Below are 23,361 nucleotides of genomic sequence, written 5' to 3'. Positions count from 1 at the left end.
TTATAAACAGTTTTGTTTGTATGCATGATTTTATATGCCAATACATTGCACGGTATGCAAGGTTTTAAAATCCCAGAGAGTCCTTACAGTACCGGTATTAATCTCGTTTGCCCTAGTGACGAGGCGCTAGGTGCCGGTCAGACTCAATATGCCGCGTGCAGTCTTTTTTGGAATAGCTCCAATAGGTCGCTGGAGCAGGCTGATCTGAGTAGCGGAAGCTGAACGAACTGCCTTGTGAATCGTCCGAGGTGAGAACACGCGTACTGTATGATGAATAGGTGAAACAGCTGCTAATGGTAGCCCAAAGAAAAGAGTAAGATCTGGACAGAAATAAGACTCCTATTGATCTTGAGACACTTCCACTGACATAGAGATGCTCGCAGGAATTGTGACATAATTATACTATTTAGTCATGTGTTTCTGTGATGGTGGCTGCTTTTGTATAAGTGAGATTTTAGGTTGCGTCGGTGGTGAGTGTCTTCTGAGTTGCGCTTAATCATTGCCCTGATGATGGAGGCAGCGAGCAGTTCGTAAACTTCGGTCAAATACTACCCCGCGATACACGACGCAATGTCTAAAAAGACGGCCGTCTGGAGTTCCTGAAGTCTCACGTCGCATGATGCAAGCGTGATCGATTCAAGTCGATGGTGTGGATAATGTTGCAAAGCATTTTTCAATATTTATCGTTTATTTTGGCGTAAATAGTAACGGCCTACCGGAAGTTTGTAGGGCGTGCATTTTGAAATTACTCCTCCTTGGGTGCATATAATATAAAGTCATTGTAATTACGACTCGTAAACTATTTTCTGCACAGTCTCAGTGAAAACTGAGACGCGTATAACTTGTTATGAAAGTAAAAGTTGTTCCATAATTATACGTTTTTGTCCCCTGTGCATAGAAATCGTCCCATTCGTATGATTTGAGGTTTTCAGAGCGATGAGTATGAAGATTTATGTCTTCTGGGTTGTTGCGCCGTGTAGTCTGGTCGATGTTTACCAACGTTTCAGAGGTCATACTGCCTCCGTCATCAGGGCGATGAGTATGAAGATTTCTGTCTTCTGGGTTGTTGCGCTGTGTAGTCTGGTAGATGTTTACCGACGTTTCAGAGGTCATACTGCCTCCATCATCAGGGCGATGAAGATTCCTGTCTTCCCTGATGACGGAGGCAGTATGACCTCTGAAACGTTGGTAAACACCGACCATACTACACGGCGCAACAACCCAGACGACAGAAATCTTCATTGTCCTATTCTTCCAGCATTTATTAGTTTTGGCCTCTCAGACAGTGCTTCCATCTGTTTCTAGCATGAAGGCCACACCGGGGAGGTCACAGAATTAGAGCCTTTGGCAGTGAGACGCATATTTTCGTATATTGCAACTCAAGGGCAGTGATGAGTAATACGATAGTAATTGGTAGAATCTTAATAGTGTACGTAAAAATGTAACTTGTCTGCTTTGTGTTGGGTCGTTGCACTAGAACACTGGCGTTCGTTTGTGCGAACCGCGTAGAACCATCACCTCAGGCCCGCGACAGATGCAAGAGTCCGGATGACACATGACACTAGTAAATTTGCTGTATCTCCCTGCCTCCTTTTATGTTTTAGCATACTTTTACCGTTGTGTGCGTCTTTGCCCCCCGTCTCTCTCTCTCTCTCTCTCTCTCACTCTCTCTCTTCCTTTCTATCTTAGGAATTTTGTACACATTCTTCTCATGATGTGCATTAAATGAATACACACTGGGGACCTAGTTTACGTTTTATCTTTAATCTGTATTTGATGTAAAGCAACCATTCCAAATTTCTGAGAAACAACTCGTCCAGAAAAGAAACTGGTACGTAAAATATAGATATCATTAATGCCTTAGTGTTTTCGTTGAAGCTGATTTATATGCGTAATATTTAGCGAAATGTGAAGAGTAGTAGGCCCGTTGTCGTCTCTGATGGGGTCAGATTTTCAAGATCACATTTTCAACAGAGAGGTATGTTTTGTGTAGGCGTTGTATAGAAAGGTCTAGTTTGCCAGATTTTCGCCATTTGGACACACACACTGACGGTTGTACGCCACGTTTCTGCTTTTGTTTGTATGAGAGAAATATTTTAGAGTTCTCAGTCTTGAGATGTAATAATTCTATATGTTATGGTGGACTTTAATACCGATATTTTAGATTGTGTTGATAGGCGAAATCGAGGAATGCGTCTTATCTACAAGTCTGTGAATTCATCGAAAAATTATTCCCGAACACTTAATTAAATATAATAAAGATATGTCCCATGTGTCATAGATAATTCTAGACGTTCTTAGTAAGTTGTTGTTGTTGATGATGATGATGATGGGTGACCGTCCTCGTCATGCATCAGCACTGGGGCATGTTTGTAGTGCACCGAAACACATGGAAATGAAACTAACTTTAATTATTTTAATTATGGCATTTAATAGAGGTAATTAAAGTGATTGAGAGTTTGAATATCCGGAATAGCATTATTTGGAAATGAAGAATAAATTCAAAACCAAGACGTAAATCGATAGATATTTATGTAAGCTAAAAATGTTTCGAACAGACGTTGTAGAGAGAAATGATAACGTATTATTGCCAACACGCTTTTTAATAAGTCTTACGGTTTTTGAGATAATTAAAATAACATTTATTTTTATGCTGTGTCATATAGCTCAAACACCGATTTTGATTAAATTTTGCATTGGAAGTATTTTCCTCTCCGCCCGGCTTGTTTTACACAATTTGTAATAGGCGTGTAGAAATAAAAGTTATCCACGAATTAAATCTAGAGGAAATACGAGCGCTAATGCTGTTCGTTTCCTGACGTGTCTGTCCAGACAAATCGACATACTTGCTTAATATTATAAAATAATCAGTACGACTGCCTTCATGTTGAAGACGGCAGTCGTGGCTTATTTTAAGATATCAGTTACACCGCCATTCTTCGTTAAATAAGCTGAGCAGTTTAAAACCTTTGTTAAATAAAAGTCACTTGTGTAGGGAACTTGTGTTGAAAGTTGGTACAAGATAGCGTGAAACCTTTCGCTAGATAAGTGTTATGTGTTTTAGGATGTAAACAAGATAGAAATCTGATGCTGATGCCAACTGTTCATTATTGTTTCCTAATCTAAAACAGTGAAGTGATAACGCCGTCTAAGTATACGTGGTTGTGTTGGATGGTCTTCGTTATGAAATACTGGAACGTCAGCGAAGAAATTCCTTGTCGTTTCGTAATAAAAACAAATATTGCGTTGAAAATTGAATAAATTTGTGGATATTTGCCAAGTTTTATGTTTCGATGTGACCTTTTAAGTGTTGAAATGGGAGTGAAAATGTGCTGGATTTAGTAAAGAGATGGACACTCTGGTGTTTAAGAATGGAGGGGTTTTTGCCCCAATGGTGCCTACAATACACTGCAACACTTGTAAGGACAGACGTGAGAAAAGAATGAGTGTGATCGAGCAGGAACAGGACAAAGGGTATGTTTGTGTCTGCACGTTTAGACCTTCAACATCTCACAGACAAGTGTACATAACATTAAACTTTTAAGCAGTATGGTTTTGTATGAAGACATATTTTGCAAGTGAGATTTGAGGATCTTACTGCGGCATTATGAAAATTGTTCTCCTGTGCTGTTACGCCGTGTAGTCTGGCAGAAATTTATAATCGTCGCCCTGATGATGGTGGCAGCAGGCACCTTTGAAACGTTCGGCAAACTTCTACCGGACTACACTGTGCAACAACCCAGATGACAGCCATCTTCATTATACTCTTTCCGTTTCTGGATTCTTATGTCTACACTGAGAGGATAATCCACGTTTTTTTTTTTTGGGGGGGGGTGTTAGGAGGGTATTTAAATTTAAAGCGAGCGCCATATGTTTTTATATAATAAAAGAACTGTGCGCGTTTAAGGCACTGCGTTTTACGACCGTTAATACTTTTGGCGTACGTAAGAATTTTTTTTTCTTCATATTTTAATGCAATCTCAAATATACGAAATGAGTAAGCGTTGACTGAAATTCTCCCTCAGAAGCTTACGAAAAGTTCTCGCGGGCGCCTTTGTATCCCCGGGCATGTGATTGACGGCCACTGATGTCATAAAGTCGCTTTCCGTATTTGCAAATGAGTGATACTCACTAAAGCAAAGTTTTGCCCGCAAAAATAGTATGAGAAACTGTTTTTAACAGATTGACAGACATGTTGTTATTATACCACGGATTTCATATTATTCGCCAGTTCGTATTTGATGTGCGTAGAAACAGCATATGGCGTTCGTATGTGCAGGAGGGGTTGGTTCCTGGCTGAAACGCGGTTATACAATATGACGTCTCAGCCCGGAACTTAGACTAAAATATATATGGTTACAGAAGTTATGTTGGTCCTTTTACTGAGTTGTCAAGGTGAAGTTGCTTTGTTGTTTTCAGTGAGCTGAAGAAACTCTCAGAAGAGAGCTTAACTCGGCAGCCAGAGGAGGTGTTCGACATCATCTGCAAACTCGGAGAAGGGTGAGTGAGTGTTCCCATATTAAGAGTGTAAAAGTTTTAAACTGCATAAAATCTTTAGATTTCGGGTATGAACTGCTCGATCACTGGGATCTCGAGATCGAATCCCGCTCGGGGCATAATTGTACGGCGTCCATTTGTTCTGTTTTGGTATTTTGTGTGGGCCGTTCAAATGTGTGAAGAACTTAACGTTTTCGAATTATTATTATTATTATTATAGTTATGAATTTTCTTTAAATCAGGGAGATTAGTTAAAAAAATTGTTTAATGCGATGTAATGTGCAAGTTTTATTACGGATACGTGAGGTACTGCCCACCCAGTGATGTATTCCATAAGTAACTTCTCGAAAATGAAGTTTCATCAGAATCTGTCGAGTGGCTCTCTAAATGTACACGTGATTTCTCAAATAGGTACTTAAATAACGTGATACATAAAATAAACCAAACTGAACGAAAATCAAAATGACTGCACAGACAAACCATGTTTGATCATAATCAGCGGGTCCCGAAACAACTGGAGGTTTCTGAGGCCTACAATGCTTCAGAGACTTCAAGAACGGGGTGTTAGTGTAACTGAAATATGGAGTTGTGATGGAAGGCAGGAGGTTATGACGTGGACAGCGATAAGAATATCGGAAACAGGAATACGACGACAGAGACGGTTGGAGAAGAGTTCGATGATAAGAGGAAGGCATTACCACAAATGTTCTTATGACGCCCTCTTTATTCGAGGAATCATTCAGCTTGGTCTGGCGTAGTTTACTGAATACGTGGTTGATAATTGTGTTCATAAAAGTTTTATTTATGCACTTTGTACGAACTGAACGCATAACCGAGAGGGTGTGTCATCGCATGTTTCATCTCCATAACTATTCAACGGTCTTGGTTGAGGATCTATATTAAAGTAGGCAACCGTATCTCACTTTCGTCCAGATTTGTTCATTGTGTCTCCGTGGTTCAGTCAGAATAGTGACTGGTTATGGGCTAAATGACCAAGGTTTGATTGTGGGCAGGAACAACGTTTTCGTTAAGAGATATATTTAAAGTACCGTTGTTTCTTTAGTTTGGTTATTTGGAAGATTGGTGTATGCTATCGTAACCAACAGCTGTCAAAGTGTTCATGTGTCATACACTCAATTAGTTGTAATGAATTCCAGCTCATTGCTGAAGCTGTCCATGTCTGCTTGTGGTCTAGTTCATTGATCTCTTGTTGGCAGTGGTATTATTAGTTCGTAGCACTAAATCACACTTTCTCAAGTGCAGCCACAGTGATTCTCAAATATAGTTACCAACTTCTTAATAAATATTACAAAAAAAGCACTCTTAAGTTTTATTCTAATGGTGGGATTTTTTTGTCTGTGTGCCTCGTGTAAACACAATACGTACATGTTTTCAAATGTCACACAATTGAAACTGCATATGTGTTTTGGAGCATCTGTATTAAAATGTTATTTAGAATCAATCATTGTTTCTGGTATTATGCAATGGTGAATTGTGTGGGTTCCTTTTTTCTTAAAAAGCACCTGAAAATAAAGAATTTAAATTTCTTACTAAAAATAAATAAATTATTAAGATTGAATGTCAGAATAAACTTGTTTATTTTAACTTAAGTTCATAAGTTTCATTAATTTCAGATGCTCTGTATAGTGGTTTCAAAATAATTATGACTCAGATTCATAAAAATACCCCCTGCCCCTCTTATCGCATACATAATATCTCTTTTCTGTCACCTTACAGTTAACAGCGCCAGTGTAGATGCTGCCTCAGAAACTTTTATAACAGTTATATTGGTATTATTGATGGCAAGAAATTAAAGAGAGCAAGCATGGGTTGGTTTCTTGTGGCATGATTTTCGTACCAAGTTTTGTGAAAATTCATCACTTTGTTAAGAATGTATCGGAAGGATGGACACTAACATGTACACAATCTTCTTCTTCTTCTTCTTCTATGGCTCTCTGATCTGTATTCAGTCCATGGCCTCCTCAATTCTCCTCTTCCATTCGGTCCTCTGTTAGGTCCGTCTGTCCGAGGCTTTGATCGAGGTTTCGAATCATCTTCCTTTTTACTGTGCAAGGTTGTTAGCCTTGCGACCAACCCCCAACCTGGAGGACCAGGGTACCTGTCTTAGTCTGACCTCTGCCCCTCGACCAATCTGGCTAGGGAGACCCTACCAGTAGCTCTTGGGGTCACTGAGGTACTCAAGCCCCACCACCACGACAAGGTGCAGGTACCATTACACAGTGATACCATAAAATAAGGAAAGCAAGCTGCAAATGGTGGACATTTGTGTTTTGTTGCAGGTCCTATGGCAGTGTTTACAAGGCACTGCACAAGGAGTCAGGGCAGGTGTTGGCCATCAAACAGGTGCCTGTGGACACAGACCTCCAGGAGATCATCAAGGAAATCTCCATTATGCAGCAGTGTGACAGTCCCTGGGTAGTCAAATACTATGGCAGTTACTTCAAGAACACTGACCTCTGGGTATGTTGAGAAACAGTGGAAATGTCACAGTGAAATTAAGTTTTTGTTTTCGTTTGTATTGCCATGAACCCTTTTACTGCCAAGGATAGAGTTACAGTGAACACAAGAATTGTCAGGCTGTTTAAAAGAGGTGTTGAACGAGAGATATTTCTCTGCCGAATAAAAGAAAAACACACACACAAAGTAAAGAAAATATTTTGTATAGTTGTCCTATCTCTTAACGTATATGTGAATTTGACTGCACGCAAACCCACTCTCTGAAAATGAATCAGATTCTGTCATGGCACCCATATTAGAAACTGCCTCTGTGGGTTAGTCCGCTGTTCTCCGGTTCTTTCCTGTAACATCACCCCATACGTCATTGAACTATGCTGTCTTGTACCCCACACCAAGTAGTGGCTCTGCCTTACTCCCATTTGTCCTGTTGTGCCAGGCATCTGTTTTGTCACATTTATCACCTACACATGGAAGACACCGTCAAAGACTCCACAAAGCACGACCAATTTGCACAAAATTCTTGAAATTCTCGTTTCCTCATGCTACATTTCACTTCTTGTAACTGCTTTCGTTATGTCCAAAGAGATTTGCTGCTCCAAATAGTCTTCCTATTTTCAGACAGTGCATATTAAAATGCCTGGGTTGTTGCGCTGTGTAGTGTGGTCGATGTTAACGAACGTTTCAGGGGTCATACTGCCTCCGTCATCAGGGCGATTAATCTACCATACTACACAGCGCAACAACCCAGAAGACGGAAATCTTCATACTCATCGCCCTGATGACGGAGGCAGTATGACCTCTGAAACGTTGGTAAACATCGACCAGACTACACAGCGCAACAACCCAGAAGACGGAAATCTTCATACTCATCGCCCTGATGACGGAGGCAGTATGACCTCTGAAACGTTGGTTAACATCGACCAGACTACACAGCGCAACAACCCAGAAGACGGAAATCTTCATACTCATCGCCCTGATGACGGAGGCAGTATGACCTCTGAAACGTTGGTAAACATCGACCAGACTACACAGCGCAACAACCCAGAAGACGGAAATCTTCATACTCATCGCCCTGATGACGGAGGCAGTATGACCTCTGAAACGTTGGTTAACATCGACCAGACTACACAGCGCAACAACCCAGAAGACAGAAATCTTCATACTCATCGCCCTGATGACGGAGGCAGTATGACCTCTGAAACGTTGGTTAACATCGACCAGACTACACAGCGCAACAACCCAGAAGACGGAAATCTTCATACTCATCGCCCTGATGACGGAGGCAGTATGACCTCTGAAACGTTGGTTAACATCGACCAGACTACACAGCGCAACAACCCAGAAGACGGAAATCTTCAAACTCACCGCTGTGTAAACCTCAAATCGTACAAGTAACTTAAAGTTTGAATGTTATATTTCAGATTGTTATGGAGTACTGTGGTGCTGGCTCAGTGTCTGACATCATGAGGTTGCGGAAGAAGACGCTCACAGAGGACGAGATTGCAACAATATTGTGTGACACACTCAAGGGACTCGAATACTTGCACTTGCGGAGAAAAATCCATAGAGACATAAAGGCTGGCAACATCCTGCTCAACACTGAAGGTCATGCAAAGCTGGCAGACTTTGGTGTTGCTGGGCAGCTCACGGTAGGTGAGATGTGGTGGTACAGTACAGCCACATTTTTTCCCCATAACACTGTATTTGTCTTGTACTCTGCAGTTTTACACATGTGCAATTAAAATGTTGTAAAGTGACTGTGCAATGTCTCTGTTGATTTTTACTTTACCTAAATGATTCTCCAGAGCTAGGATTTCGTACTGGCTGGATGCAGTAAACATTCTTGTAATCTTTTAAAATATTTTGGTAGAAGTTTGGAAATCAAAAACATTTTTTATATGTATTGTAGGATACAATGGCAAAGAGGAACACGGTCATAGGAACACCATTCTGGATGGCACCAGAAGTTATCCAGGAGATCGGATATGACTGCGTTGCAGACATCTGGAGCCTTGGCATAACGGCTCTGGAAATGGCTGAAGGCAAACCTCCATATGGTGATATCCATCCCATGAGGGCTATCTTCATGATCCCCACAAAACCTCCGCCTTCATTTCGAGAACCCGATCAGTGGTCACCTGAATTCATTGACTTTGTTAGTCGATGTTTAGTCAAGAATCCTGAGGAGAGGGCAACAGCTAGCGAACTTCTCCATCATGAATTTATAGGTTAGGTATTTTGAGTTGTGGGTTAGCATGTTGTATACTGTTTTTACAGTAAGCTGTAAATTATCTTACCGTTATGAGTACAGACACATGAACATTCTTATGTTTGCTTGGTTCTGGGATATCCATCATTACTGCTGTTTTGTTATTTTGGGTAACTGGTATTAGACTGTTTGCTGTTTCAGTTCAAGCTGCCTATTCCATTTAACTTACGAATTTCAGTTAGAAAAGTATCCGTGGAGAAAGAGCCCTTGGTACCGATTGGATTGGGTAGGCCATAGAGCTGATCTGAACCGAGTAATGAAGATAATTTTTGGTGTCTCTCTGCCAGGAATCAATTAATGGAATCTTTATCTGTCGTGTAGGTAATGCGAAGCAACCGAACATTCTGGGACAGATGATAGCTGAAGCACGTGAGATCCGGGAGAACCAAAGTTATCGCAGTAATGCTGCCACCTCGGCGGCAGCTGGTGCCAAACAGAACCACGCCGAGGAATCAGTGAGTAGACTGTTATCAGTTCATGTGTGTGAATGAGATGATTCCAAAGAATATTACTTGCTCATCCATAGCTAATTTCACTTAATAGTTTATCATCATTGTCACCATCCTTGTTTATGTTTGGCCTGACTGGCCGTTTACATTTATTACAAAACAGAATCTTTCTACATATTTTTGCTGAGTATCCTTTATATCTCTGCTATAATATATTTTCACATCGGAAGAGAAATAAAATGTTAACGATTAAGTATACTGTGGTATCGGTCATTGGTTCTGATGTCATTATCCATTGGTGTTTCAACCAGGTTGGTTCATCTGATGACGTAGCCTTGTCCACTCTTTTTCTGTCTTCCTATAATTATTCCTCACATCTGTGGCCACTCTTACCCTGCTATCTTTTATATATCTTCTTTCACATCACCTTTCCACCTACCTCTGAAGGATGTCTTCATTTTTGATGCCCTCGAAAAGCTTCGTGTTCCCCACGCGTAACATAAGCAATTTGACACACTTTCCGTACAGCGTTTCTGGTTTCAAACATTATCCCATCTTTCTAATTTTTTAAATGCTGCATAAGAACATCATCTCTACTGGTTGTAATCTGCTCAGTTTTGAACAACTTTCTTTTCCACGTGCCAAAACACGCTAGCAGTATACAACGTGATTTTAACTTTTTCTGAAGTGTTAGGTCATTATTATAGTGTTGAGTAGTGGCGTTTTACCTATTTTGCAGAATTTTTGAAAAACGTTATAGAATTTGTATTAAGGTTGATAATGTTCATCTTGGTTCTTTGCAGAGGAGACCATGGAATAGACTGTGTGAGGTTAGTGTTGCCTGACGTGCATGCATGTTACTTTAATGTCTTCATACATCTTGTTGATGTTGCTGAAATTTCATACTTTTTCATTGTTCCAGTATTGAGTTCAATTTTTGATTATACATTATTTATAGTTTTTGCTTGTTTCAGAGTAGAAATACAAAGTCGTGTCTTCCTATTTACAGTACATACATAAAACTTGATCTCTATGAATCTATTTTTTAGTTTTTTCTCTCTCTCTCTCTCTAAGGAATGGTAGATTATGCTGTAATCATGTCTGTGTATAGTCCACGACTGTAACCTTGAGACTTGCGGGGTGAGGGAGGAAAGACAGCGTCTGCCTTTAACGCTTCGGACTTCCTGCATTCCTCGCAAGTCTCAAGATTACAGTCGATTACTGTATATGTGTGTGTGTGTGTGTGTGGGGCTATACATTCATCTGCCCCTCCCAAATAACTGTTGAACCAGTAGGTGCAAAATCAGGAAACTTTGTATAGATGTCGTGCATTGCAGTTCCAGTTTCCTACTTTGTAATTTCCTGTCATCCACAATATCAACTCAGCTATCGTGCAAAGTTCTGAGGAATGAGTGACATGAGAGCTGCTTGATATAGAGAGTCCTGAAATTTGGTTATTATCTCTGAAAACTATGCCACTTTGTTGTGACCTTGTTTCTGTAGATTGTAAAACAGCTTTGCAGGTGCATGAAATCTGTATTTAACTGTTATTTTATGGCAACAACTGAAGGACCATTGGCACTAAGCACATGATACTCTGCATGGATGTAGATCACAAATTTTATTTGTAGATGTTTAAAATTACAAGTATACCATGCCGTGAAACTCTGAGGTTATATCTGGTTACTGCTTTGTATCAAGGTGGTCCTGGGTTAAAGTCTCAGCCTAAAGATGGGTTCTCTGGACTGAGGTTTTTATGGTTTTCTTCAGTCTCTCAAGGCAAATTTGGGATGACATCGTAAATTCGATCACGACCACTTCTTTCCATGTTCTTTCCAATTAATTATTCACTAATCATCAGTTTAAGCCATATAGTCTGAGCTTCTGACATCGTCATTAAATAAACTTTACACGGTGTCTTTAATGGAACCTAAGAATGAATCATAAGATGTACTCAAATATGGTGGTAGGAGTATTGATTAGATGACTAGTATAATCAAGTGGAAGGTGCAGCAGTTGCTTCTACATTTTGCGAGGCGTGTTTCGTCTGGATTGGGTGCATTGATATTAGAGCGGGATATTTTGCGTTGTAGGATGAAGATGACATCCTAAACAATAAAACTATGGTGCAGTATCCTCAGGACTCAGGGACTTTGGTACCATCACGGGATCTTGTTGATGGTACTGTACTTCCAAATGATACTGGTACATTGGTAGCCAATAGTGAAGCTGGCACTATGCTGGAGCTGCAGTCTAATCTTGGAACCATGGTGATCAACAGTGATACAGAAGAGGAACCTACAATGAAAAGTAAGTTAGAGCAGTTTTATTGTTCATCAGTTATATCTATAATTTCAGTTGTGCTCAGTGATGATGATGATGATGATAAGAGTGTGGCATGTGAACTTTTGTGTACATGTATATCATATATGAACCTATGAATTGATTATGAAATATTTTTATATGTAAACGGTTACGAACACAGTTATGGTGTGAAAATTTGAGATTGCATCTGACAAATTTAATGTAGTCAGAACTTGCGCTAGTGGAAATCATGCAGAAAAATGGATAGTTATTAATTTTGTGATTGTTGCTAGTCTCATCATATAGACTGGAGCATTTGAGAGAAATATATTCCTACATTATCTTGTGTATTTTATTGTTTATTTGCAGGGCACGATACAGGTCCCGGAGAGTCGGGGAAGAAATATCGTCCGTTGTTTCTTGATCACTTTGACAAGAAAGAAGCTGAGAACATTAAAGTGAGTGGCTTGAGTGTGTAATGTTATGTGCTATAAATATGCTTTATGCGATGAATAGTGACTAACGCAACTTCATTTTAAAACATATTTGGCAAAGGTTACAAAAGTGAATGACAAAGCTTTCTGTTGGCTAGATTTTAAATTACTTACTAGTCAGCTGTTTTATGAGTCAGCTCTTGGACCAATATCTTGTCGAACAGGACCATTCCGTGTATCTGCCTTTGTGGTTTTATTTCAGGCCCAGACCAGAAACTTGTGGTTTCCTAAACAATTATGATTATTACTAAAATTATAAATTATTATTCTTACAGTGTGGATTCAAATGCCGTGGTGTTATGTTGTGTGTCGAGTACGATGGGACAAAGGTACAGAATCCATGAACTTATGTGATTTCTGTTTTTCTGTTCAGGGCAATGGCCAGCCTCAGGTCTCACCCTCCCACAGACTCTCAAGTGGAGATGTGTCCACTAATGCCCACTCCAACACATCGCCAAATGCTAACATGTCACCCTCACAACACAATGCTAACTCAGTACATCCTCAGCAGCACAAAGCCACAACACCATCATCTCAACAGTCACCACAGCTATCAGCAGAGGAGAGGCAGAGATTTCAGAATCATCTACAGCGGCAGTTGAACCAGATCTCAGGCGCAGGGGGAGGAGGTCCTCTCCATCACCCTCCCACAGTTGAGCCCTTCCAAGCAAGGCACCATCATGAGAACCAGGCCAAATTTCAAAGAGCTTTTGTTGATGGTGACTTTGAATTTGTAAGTGTTATTTTGTACTTCTCTCCTAATGTTATAAAATAGTTTTATTAAGTTGACTAAATGAGGAGGACGGGACGAGAGGGACACGTAGCGTAGAGAGGGAGATGAGATATGCGTACAAAATTTTGGTCAGTGAAACTCAGATTTGATCTGTTGGTTCTATCAGTACCTGTGCTGATGAGTAGATACATGGATGGATTGTGGGAAACACTTGACGATACTGTAAGGCTTATGAAATAAGTAAAGTAACGAGAAACTTGCCAGAATACACAATGAGAAAACCTAAATATAGATGAGACTTGAGGTTATTATAGTGATAAGTATGAATATGGCTGTCTTCTGGCATGTATCATCATGTAGTCTGATATATATATATATATATATATATATATTGATGTAAGTCAGTTTAATTTCTTCTGAGCTAAATTGCTGAGTGAGATGCAATTGTTATTATATGAGTTGTCCAGTTATTAAAACTTGAACTGAAATTTTAATGCAATTTTTGCAGCTGAAGTTCCTAAGTTATGAAGAGCTACAACAGAGGATGGCAAATCTAGATGCAGAGATGGAACGTGAGATTGATGAATTACGCCGGCGATATCAAACCAAGCGTCAGCCTATCCTCGATGCCATGGACCAGAAACGGAAACGTCAACAGAATTTCTGAGAGAGAAGACGCAGGTGTTTGGCTGGCAGTGGCCGTCACATCAGACATACGAGCCAGACCAGATGCGGTGTCAGTCTCAGGCCAGCCTTTCCACCACATTGCTGCTACAAGGATATGTTCTAAGGACTTTCAAGAATGGAGCCTAAGATAAGTTACTATTTAGGAATAAGAAGTTTCCTAACAGAATGCGTAAATACATACTACATATGATGAGGTGGCTGGCAAACAAGCACCATTCAATACTGTATTTGCTCAAGTAATGCCTGTATGTAGTTTATGATCAAAACATTTTAAATATTAAATATTCATGTTCTAAGGTCTTCAAAAATCAAGCATTACTACATTTTGTACATTAACTGTATTACTGGCTGTCATGGCTGTAGTTTTTGTGCTTTTACTCAGCCTCTTCAGGAAAATTCTAGTATAGTACCTTGATCTAGGTCACCACCACTGTGCCACCTTCGAAATCTTTAATTAATGAGCAAGTTTTTGCATAAAATGAAATTGGAAGATGATAATGAATGCTGATACCACTCCTAAACCTTTGCAATCAAACAGCGTAATTAACCTTTTATTTTATGTGAATGTGGGATTTGAATCGTACTGTGGGACTGGTGGCTTGACTTTAACTCCGGGATTTAGCATTGTAGTGGTATCGTACTACATCATATGGCCAGCTGGACCACACATAGGCTATGATGCATGACTCATGAAGGGTAAAATCAGTTAAACCTTTATCTTAATCCATACATGCAATTCACCTGGCCCATCCCAGAGCAGCTGAATGTCTACTTTGTGTTTCGTAAATTGTTTCCCTGGTGGGAGGAAGGAGGGTTCTGTAGCTACTCACTTTGACTATCGAAACAGACTTAGGAAAGCGTTTCTCTAAAAAAAGTAGACGAATGCCCATATAATTTATTCTTGTCCGTATTTGCCGTAAAAGTTTTGACCCAGACAAAATATACGGCTGTCTGTGACTTTCCTCAGTTACTCCATACAAATTCTGGTATAGTACCTTAATATGTGTCACATTTCCTTTTCCTTTCAATTTTATCTTGTAAGTTGGTAAACACTAAATGTGCTCTTCAATTGATACAGAATCTTTAAACAATATATAAATCAAAGACAGAATGTAACCTACCATCTTGCATTTTTATAGGTGAGTATGTTTGGTTGAAATGTGAATCACATTACCTGTTTATCAAAGCCTAAATTAACCTCAAAAAGAAAAATATGTTTTTTATGAGACCTCATCATCTGCCTTTCTGCCCAGAGATCATTACCCTAAAGCGGCCCATCCGCGTACGAGTCTGGCTCGGCGAGCTTGGCATATTTCACCACACGTGCGTAGCAGACTCGGCTCGTGACACCCCACCCACGAACGAGTTTGGCTGAATGGAACCCGATCCGAGCCGGACTCGTACGCGGATGGGCCGCTTAACTGAGGTTTCTCATGGTTTTCCTTGGTCCATCCAGCCAAATGTGAGAACTTGCCAGATTTGCTTTCTTTCACATCCCTTCCAGCTCATTTTTCACTAATTCTGTCATCTGACACTATCTTTTGCACTTGGTCAGAAATGTTTTAAAATAAAGCTGTTGTGCTACATGCCATGGAGGTGTTGGGGAGGGGGGAGTTAGTATAGGTCTTGGCATTACAAATTATATACATCTTACCTCCTTGCCTCCTTACCTGGTAGTGAAGATATAATCTAAGCTATTCACAACACCGTTAATAAACCTTACAGGTAATACATGAAGATGTATGTAAAATTGATTATCATGTAGCGTAGGGTTGAACAACAACAGTGTGTTGTTGATTAGTGGCTTAGCCATTTTTGTTTTGTTTTATTTGTGTTTATTAAAACAGTATAATTATGAGTTTTCATGTTTCATATCCTTTTCTTTATTAAGTTATTGGGAAATTGATACAAGTAATAAAACAAGTATAACATTTCCTTTATCTTCATGCGAGAATCTGTATATGCAACACTTGAGAGCTTGGAACATTTTCTGTTTTCATTTTAGGGCAGTTGACTAACTTTAACATTAAAATTCTAAAGATTTTGTTTTTTTAAGACTTACTCCATCATAGTCTTTAAGTAAAATATAGAAGAGGGAGAATAGGAGGTGCCTCGTCCATTGAGCCATTTGGATAAAGGCATGAAACATCACTGGCACGATAGGATTAAAGGTTGTAAAGTTTAGTAAAATTTATTTTCATTACATGAGCAAATGTGGTACATCATCTCACATAACACGTACTGTAGTCGTCAATCAGAGTATTGCAAGTAGCATTGAATCATACCGTATAATGTTGGCAACACCGTGTAAATATGAAAATTTAACGTGTCGCACGTTGATTTAATGTTCCTTGCAGCAGAATCTTAAATGGAATTATATTTTTAAGAGTTACTTACTGAACTGAATTTAACAATACACATGTGGTTTCACATTTTTAACCTTTTACTCTCAAATAATTTTAAGTCAAGCTTTCTTTCTTTGTACTAGTCACGTTATGTACAATAATATAATATTTATTCATGCATATCGGGAATACAAATTATGAATTTAACGCCGACAAACATTGTAAAAGGGTGGTGCGAGGAGCATCTGGTGTCGTATGTACTCGCGGTCCACGACGATATTTCCAGCTGTCAGGCCCACCCGCCTCGTACTGAATTTATTCCCAAAGCTTTTCCCTTTGGAAAAACTGGCTGCAGTGTGTAGCTGAGCATTCACCTCCTCCTACTACCAAGATCTGTAATGTATTGAATGTTACTTCACAGCCCACATGTGACATTAAATTTTATGCAATTTAAACTCATACATTTTGTGCTCATTATTAAAGCCTTAAGTCAGATATAACTTGTATTAACTTAAGCCCTTCGTACTGAGTGCGACTGATAAATCGTAGTGTAATGAATTTATGCAGCGTGTTATTTCTGTTATTTGCGCGCTTGAATTAAGTTTGAAGTATTGTTTGTAAAATTAAAAATTTCCTAAACTTTGACAAAGTTTAATCGAAAATTCTTAACCCTCTTCCAGCCTAAATACTCGAAAGCACTTTTGTTCGTGGTCTTCGGTATCTTAGACATTCGAATTTCGTTCCTGTCTCCTAGTGAAATATGTTGAAATTTGCGTTGCTACAGCGTTCTCTTCACTTATTGGTTTCAGTTCCCACACTGTTCTAACGTAACGTTAAACTTTCGTGTGTGTGAAACGATAGAGGTTTCAATCTTTTGAGTAAGGGTAGGAGAGGGATAGAAATTGAAATGTTATAAGCTCTCTGCATAATGTCCATATATTCTTAGTTGCATTTAACCATTTGAACCGTACATTAGTAAGAAGCGTGATGGCTCCCCCCAGTGGCGAATCGTTTTCCGTTTGCCACGTGAGGAATCGCATATAACCACTGTAACTGTCTGTAAAGAAATCTAAAATGTCAAGGGATTCTAAAATGACTTCATTTAAAGTAGTGTCAGGTATGCCGTAACGCAAAGAATATTTTGATGAAAATGGATTATACAAATACAAATTTTAGGATGGCAGGAGCATGTGGGTAGGCGTAGATTAGTACTGAGGGAACGCGATAAGACCGCAAAGTTTGGATCGCGGTTACTCGGCTGCATGGAGGGAGGAACAGTCAGGGAAAATTTACCGCAGTGAGGAGATGGTCAGATTCCTGGTTCCCCAAAAAAAAAGGAGGCATAATATTGTTTCTTTAAAGTGCTGCTAAAGAGAATATTTTATATTATGTTTCAGTGAACTACAGCACAGTTTACATTTACAACAAACTCATATATGATGGGTACCTGATGTAAAGTTGATGTAATCACAAATATATTTTGTATTCCTGATAACAGCCACAATACTTCATGTGGACAAGAAGGAAGAAGGGCTTTAATAAAAATGTTTTGACAGTATAATGTAGCATTTATTTTGCATGGAATGAAAGACACTACCATATTTAACACGAATCTGTTGTACCAATTGGAAGAAAAATTATTTTGGTACCACAGCATGAAAATTGTTTTGGTGCTACACAGAAAACTGCATTAAGATTCACAAAGTACTATCGAGTGTCTGGATATCGTCTAGCTCTCTGCCGGTCTCGGTATTTGCAGAAACGACACGTCTGAGACCTGTTCTGGCAGTAATCGGGTAGGGCAGTTTTTGAAGAAAAAAAATCAATTTTTTTTAAAATTTTCGAAAAAACATAAGATGCTGGAAATTGTACAAAAAGCGCACAAAACTAAAAAAATAGAACAATTTCAACTTAAAACGAATTATCAAATATTTCGAAAATTCTTGGTTTTATGCGCTTTTTATACAATTACAGGCATTTTTTGAGTTTTCGAAAATTTTCAAGATTTTGAACATTTTTTCAAAACTCCTGCAGAGATGTCTGCCGGACTCGGCCTTCTACATCCCTGCTGCTTGCATCAACCTTGACTACTCCTGTGCCTCACCGTCGAAACAGGTCTATGTAAAATTCCGACTTCAAAATTTTTTCGATTTTTTTTAGTTATTTTCGCATTTCACGACATTTATAACTATTTCTAATTTTTTCAAAAATTTTATCAAAATTATCGAAAAGTCAAAAAATGCAGGAAATCGTCCAAAAAGCGCACAAAACTAAAAAAAATTGAAAAATTCGTACTTTGAAAATTTTTGGAAAAATTTTGGTTTTGTGCGCTTCTCAGGTAATTTGCATGGTTTTTTGGTTTTTCGAAAATTTTGAAAAATCAGAAATTTTTCAGTTAACGTTTGGACAGGAATTGTTGGTGACGTGCTTGTTGGTCCACACACGCTTCCTTCACGTCTCGTTGAGGATGTAGCACTGAATATAAGAAGACGAATGTGGTTTATGCACGACGGAGCCCCAGCACACTTCTCCAGTCGCGTCCGAGATCATCACAAAAAACAGTACCTTCAGCGATGGATTTTATGCGGTGGACCAGTAGCATGGCCACAGAGGTCATCGGAACGTGTGCAGAATGCATGTCAGATGAGTCGAGGAAACCCTGGTGTGTACGAACGAATCCGTCAGTCTTGTGCACGTCGTGCTCTGACATGTGTGGAGAATGGAGGAGCAACCTTTGAGCACCCTGAACTTCCCTGTCCTTATACTTGGCAATAAATGCATACATTAAAACTTATTTTGGCTATTACGTATTTTAAAAAGGAAGCATTTGCGACCACATTTTTTCTTATGTTTGATCCATTAACACGCACACAAAGTTTGTAAACATACTTTTGACTCACCCTGATTAGTGGCCTCAATTCTGGACCATATAATATCTACATAGCAGCTTCCTTTCAAGGCTATTATAATGGCTATGTGGCAAAGTCTATGGAGGTCCGGGCGCCTGACTCCAGGTTCGAACGAACCCCCTAGGCTCAGCCTCCCCAGGGAGAAACACCACAGCCAGTGCCAGCATACCCAAGGCCAGCCAACCTAGGGCCAGGGACACATCTCTCCCCAGGGCTATGCCCTTCTTTGTGCCAACCCCCATGATCCCCCTAGGGCCATCCCTACCCAGGACCGCCCCCCCCCCCCCGAACTACTCCAACCTATTTTAATATTATCCTCCCAGGGCCGCCCAAGCCCAGGGCCGCCTCCCCGCGAAGGGAGGTGGATGCCCAGGCCGTTCCTTGAGCGAGCGGAGGCGCGGACGCTGCTCCGGACAACGAACCGCCCGAGTCGAACTCGTTGGCTTTAAGCTCGCACGCTACAGAAAACAGGACCTTGTGGACGAGGCAAGTCGTCCAACTCTTTCGACTAACCCACGTGACAGCAGATCTTGTCTACAGGATATAGCAAGAACATAATAAGATTAAGTATATTAAAAGGAGCACTCAAAATTCGAAAATAGTACCAGCAGCGAACGCGCAGTAATTGACATCGAATAATACGGAAAGGGGGGCTCAACCCCAGCCGCTGAGTGGTCGTAGGAAATTAAAACAAACCTCTTAAAGCAAAATGATAACTCGCGCCCTCTGTGCGGGATGGCGCTTTTGGTGGGTCCCGATGTTCCCGCACAGAGGACGCTGCCGTTTATTTTACGTCTTTTGAGCTTCGTTTTATTCTCTACGACCATTTACAGTCTGAGGCTGACCCTCCGTCCCGCGATTTGGTTTCATTCGATTAAATCATTGAGTTTTCGCTTTTAGTGTTGTATTACTGGACGTATAATTTTATCTGCCCTTAGTTATCTCTGCCGACGCGCGTTTGATGAGTTTTTCATCTTTGCCTTTCCCGGCATGCTCCGCGAAACTTGTTTCTCCGGACAAGTTGAGCTTTTCCGGTTGTCTGTCTCCTGCTCCGGTACAGCGCGTATGTATGCAGTCATTAAGTAAGTTGGGGCTTCAGTCGGCCATTTTGATATTACGTCTCAGCTTGTGTTTGGTTGAATTCTCGATCTATTCGACAGTCAAAGAGCTGTTGAAGCTTTCGTGGTGGTATTACGAAGCTCTAAAGAATGCAGGGGATTTCGTGATAGTTAAAATACTAACCGATTTTCTCTAGAAATTGCAAAAATCGTTGAGTTAGATTTTATTCGACTTAAACCCTTGCACCATTGAAAATGTAATCCTGGAATCTGAAGCGAAAATAATAATAAATTCTTATTGTGTGGATTTCCACCTCTTTTCCTACTCGCCGAACGTGTAATGCAATCAGAAATCGATGAAAATTGTAATATTGATTATGATTGACTCCTGGATTTGACCTTATCATAATGAATACAGATTTAACCTGGTCGGATAGATAACGACCCTGATTTATAGGCATTTGTGTCGGGCGGCTTTACAGGTGAATTACGTCGCGGAGTGGTAAAAGATCGTCTATATATTTTTCTCTAGGACTGTGACACGCACATGCGAGAGTGCGTGTGTCCTGTTGTGGGTCCTCGGGTGCTACGTCCTGTACAACGCGAGCCTACTTAAGTCATTCAAGGTGATTTGCATGAAATATTCCGTCCTCTGAAGTAGAGAGTTCTTAAAGTACGTTGAGGAAAAAAAACTTATATTGCGTGCTGTTACCGATACAACGTGACTTGGCTTACGTGACACAAGACAAGATGGCCGAAATGACGTTGCAACACTGAACTAAGTATTCTGAGATATTATTTTATTTTACGTTTTGATTGTTCTGTGATACTGCCCACGCATTCCGTCTCCTTCTAGGTCAGTGGTAACAACCACGTGACGCTCGTTCAAGACTTGAGGTTTACGGAGCGGTGAGGATGACGGCCGCTTACATCGTGAGGTCGCTTACGCCGTGCAACACGACAACCCGAAAATTATATTACAGCAGCAGCGAACTAAGGACTCCGGTGAGTACAATGAGAAATTGTCAGATAATGCCCACTGATCGAGTTTCAGACCGTACATACAGAAGCGACGTAATTATAAATTCTTGTCATTATGTCTGCTTTGAGGTAATTGGCGGAGCCCTCTTCACATTCACGGTGATTATGATGTCATCATTCTTCATCGCCGTCGTGAACCCTCTGAAGATTTTTCCACGTCTCGCTCCTGGACGCTGCTCTGTGACGTCTGAAACGATGAGGCACCAGTGAGCGATGGACTCGGGTGAGTACGGTGATGTATTATTTCAAGGTTGATTAAAAATTATAATGACTATCGTAGATAGTGTTCTGTGGGAAATTAGAAATTAGTATGTCTCGACGGTAATGTAGTGTCTGAGTAAAGCCTGGTCTGCATGGATGGGATTTCGCGAAGGTACCGATATCGTCAAAATCAAAGAATGTTTGAAACTCCTACGTACGGTAAGGAATCGAGTTCTTTCATGAGTTGGAAACAGAAAGGAAAAGTTACAGATCATTTGAGAATTGTTGATGGGAAAGATTGGAAAAGGAGAAAATGCAGACAATCACAGAGACGTTGCGTGTCCGGTGATAGACACGCACACTTGCGGTATGAGACCAATTTCTTCCGTCTCTTGTTGTAAACATACACGGCAGTCATCGTGTAGCTGACAGTCGTTTAACTGGTCAAAGCCTTTCTCTTCGTGTATAGACACAGAAATTTTAAAAACTGACTGGTCGTCTTTACTTCATTTCTGTTGGATAAATTTCGTAAGGAAATGCTGTGGTGTAAGACTTGAGGTTCTCTCTGTCTTCTGGGTTATTGCGCTGTGTAGTCTGGTCGATGTTAACCAACGTTTCAGAGGTCATACTGCCTCCGTCATCAGGGCGATGAGTATGAAGATTTCTGTCTTCTGGGTTGTTGCGCTGTGTAGTCTGGTAGATGTTTACCAACGTTTCAGAGGTCATACTGCCTCCATCATCAGGGCGATGAGTATGAAGATTCCTGTCCAAATTTCTGTAATAATCAGTGAGACTTTATTTTCTATTTTTATCGTATGCGTGTATGGCATTATTAATTATTTTAGAAAGAATTTATTTTATTGAAATGACACCAGATGCCGTACAACTTTTTTTTTTAAATTTTACATGCTTTGCTATCGATATGACCATCAAAGGTAGTCTTGCGAATTATCCGCCTTGAATGGAAAGTTGAGCGTAGTGTTGACAAAATCCCGTCACTGGTGTCTTTCCTGAGCCATATTAATCCATTTAGCAACCTTGAAAAGTATTTCCGTAAGAACAATTTTAATATTATCCTCCCAGTTACACCTAATGTTGTAGAATGTAACATTAATGCTCGTCAATCTTTAGCCCTGAGGATGGAAGAAATATGTTCCTCGGAAATATTTGTTACTCCACATGATATTTGAACGAATAATATCTGATTTCTTTAAATCCGGGTCGTATGAGGCCGCCTTATGGCACAGTCGCACGAGTCATTACATCCAGACTCTATATCCTCTGCAATATGTCAATTTTAAAAGAGATTATTCTTGTTTAATGTTTCACGGACTAATCATATTTCTGTTCCTTGTTTGAGTCTCTCATATCTTTGTAAACTTTTCCGCATAAAATGATTATTATCCAATTTCTTTTAAATCGAATATTGAAAAATTACACCCGTATCTGTTTTTGCCAGAGCATGGGATTATGAACGTGTGGACGTCATTCTCTGTTCCGTAATACTTCGTTACTGGTCAGATGTTTACAGCAGGTCGCAGTAACCCCGTACCCGTTAAACCGTTGAGCACACTGGCTAGAACCTGGTGCTGTTGGAATGTCTTGGTGTAGATAGAAATCACTGTCTTCCTTTGATGTATGGTCCCTCATCGCGCACGTGGTCTGTTTAATGATCGGTCAGGGTTAGTTCCACAGATCAGGAGTGTTGGGTAAGTAAACATACAAGAAATAAATATTGAGTTGTCCTACTCGATAGGTTTCGGGTTCGAATCTCTCCCCGTCGACAGACTATCGTTAGAGATCTTTCTCGTGGTTTTTAGTATTCTGAAGCATATTTTAAGACACATTAAATGTAGACAGCTATCGCTTTATTCAATGTAATTTCAAGTTCATCTT

General features: G+C 40.0%; 1 protein-coding gene and 1 long non-coding RNA gene across 13 annotated transcripts in view; both read left to right on the top strand.

Annotated features, from left to right (window-relative positions):
• The window catches only part of hpo (serine/threonine-protein kinase hippo), a 34,089-nt gene extending 16,272 nt beyond the window's left edge, over window positions 1-17,817 (top strand). For 3 of the 9 annotated variants that reach the window (XM_087342650.1, XM_087342644.1, XM_087342647.1), the window contains exons 2-12: window positions 3,132-3,474; window positions 4,420-4,500; window positions 6,798-6,978; window positions 8,397-8,624; window positions 8,885-9,203; window positions 9,566-9,699; window positions 10,497-10,523; window positions 11,787-12,003; window positions 12,367-12,455; window positions 12,865-13,224; window positions 13,733-17,817. In XM_087342650.1, coding sequence (XP_087198776.1) covers window positions 3,350-3,474; window positions 4,420-4,500; window positions 6,798-6,978; window positions 8,397-8,624; window positions 8,885-9,203; window positions 9,566-9,699; window positions 10,497-10,523; window positions 11,787-12,003; window positions 12,367-12,455; window positions 12,865-13,224; window positions 13,733-13,891 — 1,920 coding nt within the window. In that variant the 5' untranslated portion in view covers window positions 3,132-3,349 and the 3' untranslated portion in view covers window positions 13,892-17,817. Of the gene's footprint in view, window positions 1-3,064; window positions 3,475-4,419; window positions 4,501-6,797; window positions 6,979-8,396; window positions 8,625-8,884; window positions 9,204-9,565; window positions 9,700-10,496; window positions 10,524-11,786; window positions 12,004-12,366; window positions 12,456-12,864; window positions 13,225-13,732 lie in introns of all 9 variants that reach the window. The other 6 variants (XM_087342648.1, XM_087342646.1, XM_087342649.1 and 3 more) reach the window with 3 other exon arrangements.
• A 2,377-nt stretch (window positions 17,818-20,194) lies between these two features.
• LOC147874999 (uncharacterized) overlaps window positions 20,195-23,361 on the top strand; it is a 96,649-nt gene continuing 93,482 nt past the window's right edge. Inside the window, exons 1-4 of one of the 4 annotated variants that reach the window (XR_015533595.1) lie at window positions 20,195-20,247; window positions 20,756-20,849; window positions 21,080-21,228; window positions 21,334-21,487. This is a non-coding gene — a long non-coding RNA (uncharacterized LOC147874999). Of the gene's footprint in view, window positions 20,248-20,755; window positions 20,850-20,900; window positions 21,229-21,333; window positions 21,488-23,361 lie in introns of those variants that run through there. The other 3 variants (XR_015533597.1, XR_015533596.1, XR_015533593.1) reach the window with 3 other exon arrangements.

This window comes from Zootermopsis nevadensis, unplaced genomic scaffold, assembly GCF_977971745.1.
Source record: "Zootermopsis nevadensis isolate Lab colony 2312 unplaced genomic scaffold, Znev_1.0 Znev_ptg000003l, whole genome shotgun sequence".
NCBI lineage: Eukaryota > Metazoa > Arthropoda > Insecta > Blattodea > Termopsidae > Zootermopsis > Zootermopsis nevadensis.
The sequence above is the reverse complement of the archived record's forward strand: the minus strand, read 5'-3'. Positions and strand labels throughout refer to the sequence as shown.